This window comes from Manihot esculenta, chromosome 9, assembly GCF_001659605.2.
Source record: "Manihot esculenta cultivar AM560-2 chromosome 9, M.esculenta_v8, whole genome shotgun sequence".
In the NCBI taxonomy this organism is placed as follows: domain Eukaryota; kingdom Viridiplantae; phylum Streptophyta; class Magnoliopsida; order Malpighiales; family Euphorbiaceae; genus Manihot; species Manihot esculenta.
In genome coordinates, this window is record NC_035169.2 from 5,859,665 (window position 1) to 5,877,235 (window position 17,571).

The 17,571-nt window shown below is 31.3% G+C and overlaps 1 protein-coding gene and 1 long non-coding RNA gene across 3 annotated transcripts; one reads left to right on the forward strand and one right to left on the reverse strand.

Moving 5' to 3' along the window:
* Nucleotides 1-1,617: 1,617 nt before the first annotated feature.
* Nucleotides 1,618-6,787, reverse strand: LOC122724499 (protein DETOXIFICATION 42-like). 2 transcript variants are annotated; one of them, XM_043959633.1, is made up of 14 exons: nucleotides 6,430-6,787; nucleotides 5,984-6,225; nucleotides 5,639-5,760; nucleotides 4,995-5,198; nucleotides 4,668-4,801; nucleotides 4,269-4,404; nucleotides 3,934-4,030; nucleotides 3,700-3,800; nucleotides 3,402-3,565; nucleotides 3,192-3,263; nucleotides 3,004-3,120; nucleotides 2,784-2,879; nucleotides 2,438-2,559; nucleotides 1,618-1,903 (listed from the first exon to the last, which is right to left on the reverse strand). In XM_043959633.1, the coding sequence occupies exons 2-14, from the start codon at nucleotides 6,058-6,060 to the stop codon at nucleotides 1,861-1,863; spliced, it is 1,485 nt and encodes a 494-aa protein (XP_043815568.1). In that variant the 5' UTR covers nucleotides 6,061-6,225; nucleotides 6,430-6,787; the 3' UTR covers nucleotides 1,618-1,860. The 2 variants fall into 2 exon arrangements, with proteins under 2 accessions (XP_043815568.1, XP_043815567.1); XM_043959632.1 differs by lacking the exons at nucleotides 5,984-6,225; nucleotides 6,430-6,787 and having other exon boundaries at nucleotides 5,639-5,918.
* A 6,665-nt stretch (nucleotides 6,788-13,452) lies between these two features.
* Nucleotides 13,453-17,427, forward strand: LOC110622762. The gene is made up of 2 exons (XR_002489171.2): nucleotides 13,453-14,048; nucleotides 14,611-17,427. It is a non-coding gene; the product is annotated as an uncharacterized LOC110622762 (long non-coding RNA).
* Nucleotides 17,428-17,571: the final 144 nt, after the last annotated feature.

A 17,571-nucleotide genomic window follows, 5' to 3' on the forward strand; every position in this document is an offset into this window, starting at 1 on the left:
CTCCACTAATCAAATTCATGTTTTTAAAATATATATTTATTTGATTAATTTATAAAATATATATTTATTTTATAATTATAAAAAATTATTATTTAATTCTTATAATATAAAAATTTATTAATTGTTTTTTCAATTTTTGAAAATAAATTAAAATATCCTTCAAATTTTAAAAAATCTATAAATTAATTTTAGTTTTAATCATTAAGTTTGTTACTATTTAGTTTATGTGATATGAAAAACCAATTAATTAGTTATTCAGTTTTATAAAAATGCATACTAATTAGTCCCTGAAATTTATTTGCAAAGAAAAGTTTTTCTTTAGTTTCTATAATATAAAAAAAATTCATTAATTAATCCAGTTATTTTGAAAAATATACTAAAGTATTTTTAAGGTATTCAGTAGAAAAAAAATTATTTATTGGTCCCTCAATTTTCTAAAAATGTCTATTAATTAATTCATTCATATTGAGAATATTTAAAATTTTTGTAAAACACTTACCAACTAAAATTAATGAAGGAATTAATTAGTAAATTTTTAATATAACAAGAACTAAATAGTTATTTTTATTTTTATTACACTTAACGACTTAGAATCTTAAATTCAACTCTTGTAATCTCCTTGCCTAACCTAATAATAATAATAATAATAATAATATCAACCTAATATATATTCATGAGTCTGATTAAAAAATAAAATATATAACTTTATTAAATTTAAAATTCATATTTCAAATTTTCCGTCCAAGTACAAGATTATATTAACGTGAAATGCTATGGAAATTGTCATACATCCTAAGTTTATCAACGACAGATGTGCACATTTGATAAAAATTAAAGATCAAGTAAAACAATAAGTAAATACATTACATAAAAATAAATATATATTTTGAGTTTATTAATTCAAAATTTTATAAAACCATAGATTATATGTGTATATGTAAATTAGATAATTTTTTACTTTTAATGAAATAAAAGAGAGAAAGTGAAATAAGAGAAAAAATAAATAAATAAACTTTTTTTTATACTTGATCATGGAATAAAAGTGAGTAAAAATAAAAATAGAAAAATTTCATTTAAATGTTTGAATAATTAATTTCAAGTAATTTTTTTTATACTTTTATGACAATCAAATAACTTTAATCATTCAATTTTAATCAATATTTAGAGAATTAATAAAAATTTGAGAGATTAATTGGTAAAGAAATTAATTTTATTAAGCTATTATTATTTTTTAAATTATTTAAGGGGCTAAATTTATATTATATTATTGCATTATATTTTGAATATTTTTTACTAATTTTAGAAGGGCTGATGCAAGATATTGAAAATGAAAAATATAATAATGTGTAAATTGGAGAATTTGTTTCTTAGATCCCTTTTCTGGCCTTGCTCGTCTATTTCACTTTCATTATACTAGAATTAGTAGAAATCTATGAGCAATAAAATTATATACCCTTAATTAAAATAAGAGATTTTGTATAAATTTAATTTAATTGATTTTTTCATCAATTTTATTATTTAAAATAAAAAAATTTAATCATGATTTGAAATAATTTCATTTTCAGAAGAACGGTGAAGTACTGCCTTATTTTGTAAGAATTAATTTAAATTCATTTCTTAAAAAAACAATCGCTCCAACACTGTTGAATTAATGATGGCAATTATTTACATTAGATTGCATCTACATCTTTTTTTTCTTTTTTTTTTTTTTTTCTCAAAAAGATTGCATATACATCTACTGTAATGCATACAGGTTGAAAGACCTGTGACTAATAAAGATGCCAAAAATGCTATGATCTCTAAAATTTTCTCATTTTTCAAATAGGCTAGGATGGTATTTGCTAACTATGATGAACAAGCTCATTTTCTTAAAAAGCTCCAAGGTCCCGTCCCAGTTCCTATTCTGCAAATACAAAAGTACTTGTTAAAATAAATTTCTATATAAGAAATATTGATCAAATACAACCATATAAACAGTCATGTCTTAATTTTTAGCTAACTGATATCCCTATACTAATCAGAATTAACCTATTGAACACTTAAACTATATGTAAATTTATAAAAATCATAACAATTAAATATAAGATATTATACTATCAATAATTTACTAGAAGAAAAATAAAAATTAATCACACGTATTGTTGATTATATTCTAAATTTTGTTCATAACACTCTGAATTTTTATAAACACACAAAATTCAACAAGTATAATTTTATACTTTTATGAAAATTTAGAGTCCAATTAATAAAATTTGAGAGTAGCAAGTAATAAATCAAACTATTTTTGACATTTTTTTATAAATTAATAATAATATGATTAATTTGTATTTAATTGTTATAATTCTTTTAAGTTTAAGTGCTCAATAGATTGTAATTTTAGTTCAGGTATTTAATGAGTTAATATGAAATAATATAAAATTGTTATTGAAACCATTACCTCAACAAGCCCACGTATGCGCGAAAAGTCATAAAAATAGTCAATGCAACCCAAATGCCAAAGAAGCCATGACTAGATGATAAAGCAAATAAGCATAGGATGCTTATTATTGACACCAAAACCTGAACCATGGTGGAAGAAATTAGCAGAATGTGAAAAATAAGAGAAGTATAACAAGGATTTGATATTTGTTAATGGTATAATGGGGAAGAAAAATAATATAAGATAATTAAAGTGTTGATTTTCTGTTGTATTCTTGGAAGCCAAACAAGCTTATCTAAACACAAAAGCAAAATGAATTGATGTTTTGAAGAACTTTTTAACTGGGGTAGAAGGCGAGGCATACCATTGAGTATGAAGAGTATGCAAAATCAGATGCTCCATAATTGATTCCATCGAAAACGAAGGCTAAAACATTTACGATTTGAGTTGCTGCAACAAACTAATCAGCATAAAAAGAGAAAAGAGGAAAGTCTTAGTCCGAAAAGTTTTCCATAATCCAAAGCACAGAAAAGGAAAAAAACTCCTATTGTTGGTTCTTGTAATTAGAAAAAGTGAATAGTTACCGGGATGCCCACGGCAATAAGATTCAAAACATTGACGTCTTCTGTAAATAATCTTGAAGCAAACTGTAGTCCACCGAAAAGGAAGATCGAGAGAACTAGGCCTAAAAGCAAACCGTACTGCAAAGAAAAGCACACAATTAAAATATTTACAGGGAAATTTGTAACTTAATGCTGAGGTATTTCCGTACCTGGAATACACGAGAAGCAATGGCCTTGGCCCTGTCGTGATCCTTATTTGCAAATGCACTTGCAAGCATTGCCTGGAAAAGTTGAAATGCATTAGTCCATTTCTTGGAGATGTTTTACAAGTAAAATCTACATCCACCGGCAAGGGAATTATGCAAATATTTACAAACACATGCAAGTGGTTTCAGTTCATTAAAAGAAACAGTTCTTACTTGTCCAGCCACAGCCAGCCCATCTGCAAGCAAAGAAGTTGCCATCCAAATCTGCAAGCAAACCTGAAATGCAGCCATTGAAGTAGATCCATGTCTTGCCGCCAATGATGCAGCCAAGGTGACACAGATTGTCGCAGCTATTACCCTCATCAACAGCATAAATCCTTAGTGGAAATGCAATTCATAGATCAGTTGCAATAGCATACAAAGTGAACAGCAAAAAAATGAATAGAAAAGGAATGAGATAATTCCCAAGGAGACAATGCATTTAAGAAGGGTGGAAAAGGAAAAACCTTACCATTTTTTAGAAATCGACCAAATTGTAGATCTTTAATGTTGGGAGGCAATAGATCAACATGTTCAATTAATTTCCACAACAGAATCAGGGAGATTAGGTACCTAAAACAGAATATTAAAAGGAAAAAAAAGGTGAACCATAGTGTCCTCAACAAAAAATCAATCAACAGCATGCCAGAAACCACAAAGAAAAATTGGAATGCTATCTCATCTTCAGGAGAAAGATGGAACTTACTGAGAAATAACATGAGCAATGGCTGCACCACAGACGTTCAATCTGAATACGAATATAAATATTGGGTCCAAGATGATATTTGCTACATCTCCCACAACTACAAAAAAATAAATGATAATAATAATAAATTATAAGCTTTGGAACTGCTAATCCATATAAATGAAGTATAGATCAAATATAAAGGTAGGAAGAACACAGCAAAAATCACTTCACATTATTTGATTTTATGTCATGTTTCTCTTTGCTTTTATTGTTATAGATATTAAAAAATATAGATACATATTTCACTAATATATCAAGGGCATACATATTTACAGGTGAAAGATCTATCTTACCAGTAGCAAATAGAGGAGTTTTCGTATCCTTAATTCCTCGGAAAACCCCTTGCATCGCTAATGAAAGAAGAACAGCAGGAGCACCTAGTGACCTCAATGTCAAGTATTGTTGTGCTGGTATTAGCATTGGGGAATCCTGCACAACAGAAAAGGCATTCCTCACAGAACTTGTCTTTTGAAGTTTGAACAATAAAAAGTTTTAGACTAACTTGCGTGAAATAAACTGGAGCATATTGATATATTGAAAAACTTGGGCTGTTAGGTAAAAACATGAACATCAAACAACCTATTGACAAGATAACCCAGTGGAGCTAATAATTTTAGATGAAAAATCACAACAGGAATGAGAAATAATACACAAACTTTTCAGCACTCCAATGCTACTTGAAGAAGACTTACAGATTGTACACCCATGTAGCTCAGGATCGGTTTTGCAGAGAAAATGAGGAATAAAGCCTGGATTACGCCAAGGACACAAGCAATAACCAATGCTGAAGAAGCAGATGGTATGTGCCGTTTGGTGGAAATGCTGCCTGCAGAGGATGATTTGCATGTAGACTCTTGTTAAGTGGAAAACACAGAATGTCTTAAAAGTGAGGAGCATATTCCAGGAATTATAAGGAAATCAATCGAGAACAATGTGTAAGTTGGAGCTCTATCCAGATCTTTGCAACTCAATTGGTGTATTCTTTCAACAAACTAAGGGGAAACAGAGGATAAACCTACCAGATTTAGGTAATAGCTCTTCCGTTTCCTTATTGACAAGCAAACCATCTTCAAGTGATGCATTTTCGTCGTTACTCGATTTTCCAGCACTTTCTTCCTCGGCAACAAAAGACGTTGTGACACTGACAAGTGGGAAAATTGCAATCTTTGACACTTGATTAAAAATGGCAATAGAAACTCCCACAGCAGCAAGCTCCACAGGTCCTACAAGTAATAATATTAATGAGCCATTGATGTTGACAAAAAATATTTATTTTTTCCTATGATGGATGATAGATTCAAAATAAAGATATATTATTTATTATCCATGTTAGGTTCAAGTGGATCCGTTTCATGTTGGATAGAACTTCACGACCATATTGTATGCTTTCTACTTATCTATTCATTTACAATGCATCAAACAATAACTTTTTCCAGTAAAGTTTCTGCATCCAGAAATGTAATTATTTCTCATGAGCAACAATGAATGCAAACTGCATCTACAAATATATAATTGATCAGTTCCTGTATACTAAATACTCAGAGATAAAAGCTTATTGAATATGGATCAGGAGAGAAAAGCTTAAAAAAATCAAATAGGAAGGAAATTAAGTAGTGGATATGCAGGCTATCTTCAAGAAAAGATGGAGATCACATGTACAAACCTAAATGGCCAATGAATGCTGTATCGATTAGAGAAGCAACAGGATCTGCTGCTAAAGCAAGTGCAGCAGGAACTGCAATTTGTGCTATTTCTACTGCTAACTCATCCATATTGAAAACGTTCCTGGACAAACAAATCATAGAGTTACATGTGAGATTTAATAATATTATCACAAAACCTCTTGACAAACAATTAAAAGAAGAAGAAGATGAAAATCCAAGCTGCAAGATATGCATTATTTAAAAAATTTATACTGTGATAATCATAAAAATAAAGATGTTCCTAAAAATAGTTGTAGAATCAAAAACCCTAAAACTAACGCCCAACTTTCTAAAAGAAAGAGTACCTTGTATCCTTCAAGAGCACAACAAGAGGCAATTTAGCCAAGTTTTCCCACAGATTAAGAAGAGTTTCTGTGGCCATCGTTAAATTGGTTTTTCCAAAAACAACAGATGGAATAAAGATGATGCAGCTTCAGTAGAGTAATTAAAATAATGTGATCATCACCAAGCCAAAACCAACAGAGGAACCAGGCTGCTTCCGATGGGAAAAAGAATTCAACAATCAAAGAATTTCGGCAGCAAACAACTGGTCAACAAAGAAAATGACAAAAGAAAATACTCAGAAAAGTCACTGTTGTTTCCCAGAAATTACAAGCAATATAAGAAATTCAAATCAATAGAATCCCAGAACAAAAAAAAAAATACAAAGAATCCTAAAGAATCAAAGAATCATGCTTCGTTTCAGGTAGAAATGCTTTTAGAAAAATGAAGCATGGATCATAGAACTAACCCGTAAGCTGGGACGCTGCAACAGATGCAGCTTCCTCAGTTGATCAGGAAACCCCAGTCTGTACTTTTTATGCATTACAAAAATCGTAGAAAATTGGAGCTAAAATTAGCAAACTCAAAAATAACCGCCGCTGCTCACGCAACAATTTCTAGAAACAGAAATTCCATTTCTTTTTTGAACCATTCTCCAATTTGACTGCTAAAAATTATCCATTTTTATTTTAAGTTTACTTTTTCTTTCCATTTGCTAAAAATATATGTTCGTGTTTGCCAATATTAGCTGTTTTAGAGACCTTTTTTTTTTCTTTTTTCCTCCATGAGGAGGCGTTTGAACTAGAGCTCAAAAGCACCCATGTAGATTTCATACATAAAAATTGATTTATATGTATTTGATCAACTCATCATTGTTTCATATTAAAGAGATCACCACCATATATATCGTATTTATTTATTTTAATAGTAAAATAAATAATTTAATATGATAAATTAATAATTATATATTTATATTAATAATAAACAAATTATATAAATATACACTTTTTAGTTAATTTATGTTATTAAATAGTTGCAATTATATAAAATTTTACTAAATACTTTATGTAAATAAGTTTTGATGAGTTATAATAACAACTATCAACAAATAATAACAATTATTAAAAAAATAATAATGTAAATATAGCACAATATTAAAATAAAAAATTAAAAATTAAAATGATATAATAAAAATTAGAAATTACTAAAATAATCAAGTAAATATATCATATAAAATAAATATATATATTTAAGTTGATGGATTCAAAATTCTTATAAAATTTTAGTTCACTAAATTTATTTACATGTGCATATAATGTAATTTTTTTATTTTTAATAAAATAAATTAGAGAAATTAATATTGTGAAATTTAGCTGGGTGACGTGGGATGTCTCGGTAAATATGGAAAAATTAAATCATACACAATAGCAACTATTTTGGATTAAAGTGAAAAATGAATTCAAAAGTTATTTGTATCGGTGTTTCAATTAATATAGAATCAGTAGACCTACGAATAGAGAGTTATTCGTGTGAGTTATTCGTGCAAAATGAGATAGAACAACCCGAAATACTAAGACCCGAAGGTTACTACTAAATAATTTGAGTTAACTATTTTAGCCAAATAAAAAGGCTATCCGTTAGGATAAAAAATTCAATTTAGGTCGGATTCTTTCAAATATGAGCTTTTTTTTTCTCATATAATAAAAGTGTGGAAAATATAAAAGTATAAATTTAATATGATTTGAAATTGCACGATAAACAATTATTATAATAATTGACTATACTTTAATTTCTTAATATGAAAATTTAAATAATTATTTTAATTAAAATTTTATATTTTTTATGGCATTTAAATAATTTTAATGTTTCAATTTCAATTATAATATATAAATTATAAATTATTAAGGCATATCAGTAAAAACAAAAACTTACTGCTTTTATTTAAGATTTTTTTATAAATATTTGTAAATTAATAAATTTTTGAATGATTAACAGTAAATGTATCTGGAGAAAGTAGTTAGGTATTCTCATCCCATGAAATCGGATGTCAATAAATCCATTAGTACGACCCTGAAGCTGCGAAAGAAGGATGCTTTTGACTGGTACTGGGTTCCACTGGAGTGTGAATGGATCCTGAGTTTCTACTTTATTTGTGGATTTATTGAACATGGATAGAAAATTTTTTCCTTTGCCTATGTTGAATAATGGGGTTCTGATGCAACACAAATATGGACCTCATCTTCAAGCTTCATCACGATGATCACAGATGAATATAGGTTCGAAATAAGCTTTATGAGGAAGAACACTCTAATTTCGATAGTGGCGACGGAAATGGTGATTGGAACGGACACGGGAGGCATAGTTATGGGTACTGGTTCCTAAATCCGCCGTAATAAATTTATTATTAAGTTATAACTGTTGTGAGCTTGGCAATCCACGAGCAGTTCAAACTCTATAATAGCTAGTTAGAGAAAAGAAGTCTAATTTTATTTTTCTTATAATTCACCTGACATTGGTAAAATAAAAACTTTATTAGATTATAATGATTTTTTTTCAGTGGCTAGTACTGAGCAGGGCAACCGATTAACACTTTTGTGAAAAGGAGTAATATGATTAACTTTTTTGGCTCTTTTCATTATCACAGTGATGTTAAGGTGTCTCTATTAAGGCTTGATCCATGGAGAATAATGGGCTTTTATGGGTAATCTAATCGAGCAACAAGACATAAGACTTGGGATTTACCAGTAGAATTATAGTCAATGAGCAATCTTTCTTGGTTTTGTATAGGCAATTTTAACTACATCCTTTATAATTATATATAAGAAGAAAGGGGTCTTCCACAACCAGCAAATTTGTTACATAGCTTTCCCTGTGTAGTTACAGGAGAGGGCCTTTCTGATTTGTTGCCAGTTGAATATAAGTTTACGTGGGACAATGGAAGGATAAGAGTTAATCATGTTGAAGCCAAACTTAATCCTTGTCTGGTGTCGAGTAGTTGGAGGAGTAAATTTGCATTGGTAAAGGGTATCACATCCCACATCGGTAAAGTAAAAAGGAACAAAATTGTATATAATAGCTAGCATGAAACTATTAAATAACTTGAATTAATCATTGTGCGGAGGTAATTGGCCTACAAAGAAAGAGCTACCCATTTAAGACGAGATAAAGCCGTTTAAGACACTAGTGAACCACACAATATACGAGAGTCCAGTCCTAGCATAATAATTATACTCAATTTAGCACAACTATATCGCAATGGGGAGTGGATTTTTAGATTTTAAAGATTGGGTATACAATACTCTATTTTAATCTTGAATTTGAACTAACTTCTATCAATATATTTGTGCTAATTTTTAATTTTGAGTTGGATATTTGATCTTGATTTTTTTCCTTGTGCTTTAATCTCTTACTTTGTGTTTTGCCAACCAAAGTTGTGCTTTAATTATTAATTGATGTATTGAAAAATGAAGATTAATGGTGGAAAACTTAGTATTAAAACTTATATTCTTAGATTTAAAAGATTGACTAAGGGTATAAGAGATTTCACAATTAATTAAAGAACATAATGGGTTTTTATTAAATTAAGAGTCACCAAAATAGGAATTGGTTTAATTAAGGTATAACCTTGATATCTTGAAAGAGAATTAAGGTAATTTTAGAATTAATTTCTTCGAGAAATAGAATATCTATGAATTGATAGAAATTGGAAAAAATCCAGATTAATTAGAGTGTGATGCCCAAATCTCTAAAATCGCCTTCCCATATTTGAATTTTAATCTTAATTAATTGTTGATTTTAGTTATTTTTTAGTTAATTTACCATTGTTTAGTTTAATCGCTTTCAATGCTACTTATTTCCTCTTGCTAGTATAGTATTAATTAGTTTAATCGTCATCTCTTTTGTTAATTTTATTAATTAGTTTAATCGTCATCTCTTTTGTTAATTTTAATTAAATTGCTTCATATTTTAGTTTCATTAGTTAATTTTAGTATTAAATTAATTAGTCCAAACAATTGCTTCAACCATAGCCTAGTACTTAAACGCTAATTCTCTGTGGGACGATACTTTACTTAATCATTATTTACTTGTTCGACCCATATACTTGCAATATCACAACAAGTTTTGGCACCGTTGCCGAAAATTTTGTTTTGTTTGATATTAGGTGATTGGTTGTTTGGTTGATTTGGACTTTTTTTTCTCTTTTATTATCTTTTTACTTGCTTGTTTTATTTTTTGAATTTTTTCAGGTATTTTTTTTTGTATGAGATATCAAATTTACATTGAAGAAGTAATTTAAGAAGAATAAGAGGAAGATACTCAAGAAGTAGAAGCTATGGCTCAACAAAATAATAAAACAATTCGAGATCTTGCTTATCTTAGTTTTGGTGATTTTTGGCCTAGTGTAGTGAGACCGAGGATTGATACAAATAATTTTGAGTTGAAGCCATCTTTGGTTCAAATGGTGCAACAATCTCAATTTAGTGGGCAACCTACTGAGAATCCACATCTACACTTGCGTAATTTCATGGATATAAGTGATATGATCAAGCTTAAAGGAGTTTCTAAAGATGCAATCAGATTGAGACTTTTTCCATTTTCATTAAGAGATAGAGTTAGAGAGTGCTCAATACTTTGCCACCTGGATCTATTACTACTTAGGAGCAGTTGTCACAAGCTTTTATTGAGTAGTATCTACTTCCAAGCAAGACAGCTAAGTTGAGAATTGAGCTTACTTCTTTCACACCAAGGGAGGATGAGTCTTTATATGAAGCTTGGAGTGAGATAAGGAACTTCAAATGAAGTGTACTCATCATAGTATACCAAAGTGGATGATAGTGCAACACTTTTACAATGTCGTTTCTCCAAATTTGAGAAGTGATGAAGATGTAAAAGGTGATTTAATTGGAAAAACTAGAGATGGTGCTTTTGCTTGCTTGGACAAGATAGCTTACAAAAACTACCAGTGGAATAGTGAAAGAGCACATGTGAAGAGTGAAGCTAAGAAAGCTGCTAGAATGTTTAAGATTGATGCCATTTCAATGATCAATGTTAAGTTTGATGTCTTAGCTAGAAGGATGGATAAGATGACTATGGGAATGGAAGCCAAGAATGTAAATGTTATGAATGACTTGAGCTATGGAGCAAGCTTTGGGTATGACAATCAAATTTGAGGACAAGATTTTTCAGCTGAGTAAATTAATTACGTCAACAACTATGGGCAAGGACACATGGATAATCCATACTCAAGCACTTACAACCAAGGGTGGAAGAATCATCCTAACTTCTCTTGGTCTGAACAACCAAAGCAAAATTAGAATTTTCAATAGCAATTTCCTCCTCCACAACTACACTTTCTCCAACACAAAATAGGGGACCACTTGGGTTCCACGTTGAAAGAAATCAAGACATGAATTTTTAGCAATCTCAACCCATTTTTGAGCAAAAGACTTCCATACAGTCAATGATGGATAAGTTTCTACTCCAACAACAACAAGAAGAGGAATTGATCAAGCACCTCACTTCCAAGATGGAGAAATTGTTAACTCACAGCAAGATGCTTGAAAATCAAATTGCACAATGAGCAAGCTCTTTTAGCAAAGGTCAAGGGAAGCTACCTAGCCAACTCGAGAATCCAAGAGAATGCAAGCTGGTTCATTTGAGAAGTGAAAAAGTTGTTGGGGATGAGAGTGAAAAGAAAAATGAGGATGAGAAGAAAGAAAAAGAAGATGAGAGAGAAAAGTGTGTTCAGAGAGAAAAAATGTGAAAGAAAAGATTATTCGAAAGAAGAAAAGAAAGATGAGTTAAAGGAAAAGAAAGACAGAGTTAGTGAAAAAAAAATAGAGACTGAGAAAGAAAAAGAAGTTGAAAAAGGAGAAGAGGCAAGATATATTCCACCGAAGCCTTATAAGTCACATTTGCCTTTTTCACAAAGATTTCAAAAGGCTAAGCTAGACATGCAATTTAGCAAGTTCCTTGAAGTTTTGAAGAAACTCTATATCAATATACCCTTCATTGATGCCTTGTCTCAAATATCATCATATGCCAAGTTCTTAAAGGAAATCCTATCCAACAAGAGGAGATTAGAGGAGTATGACATTGTGGCATTAATGGAGGAGTGTAGTGCTTTGTTGCAAAATAAGTTACCTCCAAAGCTGAAAGACTAGGGAAGTTTCTCAATCCCATGCCAAATTGGTGAAACCGACATTGGAAATGCTTTATGTGACTTGGGAGCAAGTGTAAGTCTTTTGCCTCTATCTATCTTTGAGAAGTTGAAGATTAGTGAGCTCAAACCTACTACTATATCATTACAACTAGTGGATAGGTCAATCAAGTATCCCATATGAATTTTAGAGAATGTGTCTTTAAAAGTGGATAAAATTTTCATTGCGGTTAACTTTGTGGTATTGGAAATGGAAAAAGATATTAATATTCCTATTATCTTTGGGAGACCTTTCCTAGCTATTGCAGAAGCAATTATTAATGTTAAGAATGTAAAGCTTAAATTGAAGGTTGGGAAAGAAAAGGTTGAGTTTAATTTGTTTGAACCTAAAACTCCCAACACATTAGCTACATCAAGTTCTTGTCTTAGAGTGGATGTGCTAGAAAACGATAAAATTTCTATTGCATTTGTAAGATTGTTTGAAGATGACAATGATATTTTATGCTTTCAAGAGCAAAATTTTGAAGAGAGGACAAAAGAATAAGATTGGTCATCTTCATTGAGTGAAAAAGGAGTTCCAGAGGTCAAGTTTAAATCTTTATATTCTCATAAAGCTAAAAAGTCCAAAAAAGTAAAATTTTCTAAGTCTACTCTTAAAGGTGTGATAGGAGTTCTTAATAAAGTAAAGGGTATTTTCATATGCAATGAAAAGAAGCTGAAATTCAAATACATTGGTGCACCTATAAAAATAGGAGACAACTTTTACACATTTGATCCACTTGAAAGCCTCTTGAAGGGGGTCAAGTTAGTGACTTAAAACAAGCGTTTATTGGGAGGCAACCCAATCTTTTAATATTTTAATTATATATTTTGCTTATTTCTCTTTTAGAGTTTTATAATCCTCAAATTTTGAATTTGAAATGTCTATTATTATTTGCCGATATTGAGCTTAATTGTTATCAAGAAACTGTCAATTGATGTCTTGTAGATGGTTCATGAAACGCTGAAGGAAGAAAGAAAAGTTTTCTTTAACTTTCATTTTTTGCAGGAATATGATTGAAAATATTGATTTGTAGATATTTGATTGAGTTTGAGATTGATGAGGTGTTGATTTATGTATAATTATTGAGGATTTGGATGAGAAATGATTGATTTTAAAGGTTTTAATTCATGTTTAAAGGGTTCAAATAAGTTTTTAGGATTTTTTTTTGTGTTAATTTGACGAGAAAAACGTTTTATTTCAATGTTTGTTAAAGTCCCTTGTATTTCATCTATTTTTGCTTTCATTTTAAAGAGTAGAAATTTCAAGGTTAGTAGGTTGCATAAGCAGTGGCACAACTGTGTCGTGTCTTATGCAGCCTTCTAACCTCCTTAAGGAAACTTTACCATATAATAGGAAATTAGGTCAGTAGATTGCAAAAGCTATGGCACAATTGTGCCATGTTTTATGCAATCTTCTGAGCACTCAAAGGAGTTTTTATTAAAATTTTTTTTAAGTAAATTAAATTTTCAAAATCCCTAAGTAGAAAAAGATAAAAACCTAAAAAAAGTTTCTTTTCTCTTCTTCTTCCTCAAAGCAGCCACTCATCTCTTTCTCTCTTCCCTTCTCTCCCTTCCTATCCACCGTCGACCACCACCACACCCAAGCGGCACTGTCGAACTGGCGATAGGCGACCAACCTCTATCGCCGTTAGCCTCACTTCCACTAGATTGCGGAGTGTCAACCCGCTTCCACCCATCGCATGCGTCAACAACCCCTCCATCGCCGAACAACCTTTCTTCTTTCAAATTGCGAGCCGACCATCTTCTCCCTTTCCTGACTAGATCGCGCCGGCCAGCATCGTCCAGCTTCTTCCTCTTCAGATCGCGGCGCGTCAGTGTGCAAAATCCGCATGTACACGGAATCGCAACAAGTAATATAATGATGAGTAAGATATCATTCCCACGAGCATTGTGATTGAGTACCAAAAACTTATACTAATTTTATTAATATTTTGATTATCAGCAAACGTAATGTGTAAAGCAATTAAAATAAAAGTAATCTAAGGTGATTGTAGAATTAATTCCTTCAAGAAATAGAATACTCATTAATTGATAGAAATTGGAAAAAAATCAGATCAAGTAGAGTGTGAAGCTCGAATTTCTGAAATCGCCTTCCCATATTTGAATTTTAATCTTGATTAATTGTTGATTTTAGTTAATTTCTAGTTAATTTACCATTGTTTAGTTTAATCACTTCCAATGCTAGTTATTTCCTCTTGCTAGTATAGAATTAATTAGTTTCATTGTTATCTCTTTTGTTAATTTTAATTAAATTGCTGCACATTTTAGTTTAGTTAGCACATTTTAGTATTAAATTGATTAATCCAAGCAGTTGCCGGAGAATTAGTTTTATTTGATATTAGGTGATTGGTTGTTTAGTTGATTTAGACATTTTTTTTCTCTTTTATTATCTTTTTACTTGCTTGTTTTATTTTTGAATTTTTTCAGATATTTTCTTTTATATGAGACAGATCAAATTTACATTGAAGAAATAATTTAGGAAGAAGAAGAGGAGGATACTCAAGAAGTAGAAGCTATGGCTCAACAAAAAAAATAGAACAATTCGAGATCTTGCTTATCTTAGTTTTGGTGATTTTTGGCCTAGTGTAGTGAGACCGAGGATTGATGCAAATAATTTTGAGTTAAAGTCGTCTTTAGTTCAAATGGTACAACAATCTCATTTTAGTGGGCAATCTACTGAGAACCCACATCTACACTTGAGCAATTTCATGGAGATAAGTGATATGATCAAGCTTAATGGAGTTTTTAAAGATGCAATCAGATTGAGAATTTTTCCATTTTCATTAAGAGATAGAGCTAGAGAGTGGCTCAATGCTTTGCCACTTGGATCTATTACCAGTTGAGAGCAGTTGTCACAGGCTTTTATTGAGTAGTATCTACTTCCAGGCAAGATGGCTAAGTTGAGAACTGAGCTTACTTCTTTCACACCAAGGGAGGATGAGTCTTTATATGAAGCTTGGAGTGAGATAAGGAACTTCAAAGGAAGTGTCCTCATCATAGTATACCAAAGTGGATGATAGTGCAACACTTTTACAATGTCGTTTCTCCAAATTTGAGAAGTGCGATTGATGAAGCTGTAAAAGGTGATTTAATGGGAAAAACTGAAGATGATGCTTTTGCTTGCTTGGACAAGATAGCTTACAAAAACTACCAGTGGAATAGTGAAAGAGCTCATGTGAAGAGTGAAGCTAAGAAAGCTGCTAGAATGTTTGAGATTGATGCCATGTCAATGATCAATGTCATGTTGATGCCTTAGCTAGAAGGATGGATAAGATGACCATGGGAATGTATGTTAAGAATGTAAATGCTATGAATGACATGAGCTATGGAGCAACCTTTGGGTATGAAAATCAAAGTTAGGGACAAGATTTTTCAGCTTAGCAAATCAATTATGTCAACAACTATGGGCAATGACACATGGGTAATCCATACTCAAGCATTTACAATCAAGGGTGGAAGAATCATCCTAACTTCTCTTGGTCTGAACAATCGAAGCAAAATCAGATTTTCAGCAACAATTTCCTCCTCTACAATAACACTTCTCAACAGGAAGAGTGTAACTAATTTGGATTAACCATTTTCGATCAAGTAGAAAATGATCTAAAAAGTTATTTGGGTCAGTTTGGGCTGGGCTGTAGCAATGGGTTTAGTTTTGGATATCTCCACGTCCGACCATCTACCAATTTTAATTTTTATAGGTATAGATTTTTGTTCCACGACAGCAGGCCCATCTTTTTCATTTTCAGAATCAATGGACTAGAGAATTAGATTTTTGAAACTTGTTGGACGAATACAGTAACAGAGGATATGCATCATTAGCTTACTGTTTGTAGCAAAAAAATTGGATGAGTGGGGCTAGAATTACAGGAACAAATTTAAGGAAGGGACTGAGGATTGTAGAACATAGATTCATCGATTGAAGGGTTGAAGAATAGTTAGTGATCGATGAAAGTCCCTATATTGTAAAAACATATCGGCTGAACTTTTTGAATAGGGGGAGCTTTTTTGGAAACAACGGGCAAAGGAAGCATAGTTAAGGGATGGTAATTGTAATACCCGGTTTTCCATGTGAAAGCTACTGCCAAGTAGAAAACAGAGGCGGTAACTGGCATGGGACACTGGGCTAAATCAGGTAATTTCTTATTATTGTGGCAAACTCTATAGGTCACAATCCTGTGCACCAAATAGTGTTATTAATCTTGTCCCTAGATGTGTCACAAAAGAGGATAATCAAATACTGGAGGAGTTTTTTACTAGTGATGATATACGAAAGGTACTGTTTAGTACGGGAAGTGACAAGTCACCTGGGATTGATGGATTAAACCCTAGGTTTTTTCAAAAGTATTGGGATGTTATTGGAGCCAATGTCTATTCTTTCTGTGCTTCATGGGCTATCTCAGGGACATTTCCAAAGTCGTTAAATCAGATAATCCTAGCACTTATCCTAAAAAAATAAAACTCGAAATGTTTACCAAGATGTTTGCTAACCGATTGAAGCATATTTTGCCACATATTATCTCTCTAACCTAGAGTGCATTTGTGGCAAGACGACATATTCAAGATAATTTTGTGGTTGCTTTTGAAATGCTTCATTATCTGAGAGCTAAAAGGAATGGGAAGGTTGGATATTTAGTGCTAAAGATCGATATTAGTAAAACATAAGATAGATTGGAATGGTCTTTTTTAAAAGCAATAATGCAGAAGATGGGGTTTAGTGATAATGGGGTTGACTTGACGTTTCTGTAAGTTTCAACGATTTCTTTTTAGGTTCTTCAACAAGAGAATCTTATTGGACTGATTTTTTCAAGAAGGGGGTTGAGACAGGAAGATCCCTTAAGTCCATATCTTTTCATTATCGGTGCAAAAGCTCTATCCATACTTATTGAGACTCGAGTGGAAGGCAATCAACTTCAGGAAATCCTTGATTTACTTTAGTCCTAATACTGTTCAAACAACAAGGTCGAATGTTTGCTCCAAGTTGCAGGTCGAGGAGCATGATGATTTTGGAACATATTTGTGCCTTACTATGATTATTGTCCGGAAAAAAAAAAGGTCTTTGATTTTGTAAAGAATATACAAAAAAGAGGCCTTCCTATGGCCATTGGCCGAAACAATTAGATTACATATACATCTTTTTTTTGTTTTTTTCTCGAAATAGATTGCGTTTACATTTGTAATGTGTACAGGTTGAAAGACCTATGACTAATACATATGCCAAAATGCAATGACCTCTAAAATTTTTCCCTTTTCCAAATAGGTCAGGATGGTATTTGCTATCTATGATGAACAACGGAGAAGAAGCTCAATTTTTAAGAAAGCTACAAGATCCCATTCCAATTTCTATTCTGCAGATAAAAAGTACTTGTAAAAACAAATTTCTACATAAAG

What these genes read in the sequence shown, in the direction of transcription:
- LOC122724499 (XM_043959632.1), bottom strand. Translation starts at nt 5,873, where the DNA reads ATGCATATCTTGCAGCTTGGATTTTCATCTTCTTCTTCTTTTAATTGT. An exon ending in AACTCCTCTATTTGCTACTG is followed by an intron (nt 4,031 to 4,268) that starts GTAAGATAGATC and finishes ATTTTTTTGTAG; the next exon opens with TTGTGGGAGATGTAGCAAAT. An exon ending in GGCTGGCTGTGGCTGGACAA is followed by an intron (nt 3,264 to 3,401) that starts GTAAGAACTGTT and finishes CAACTTTTCCAG; the next exon opens with GCAATGCTTGCAAGTGCATT.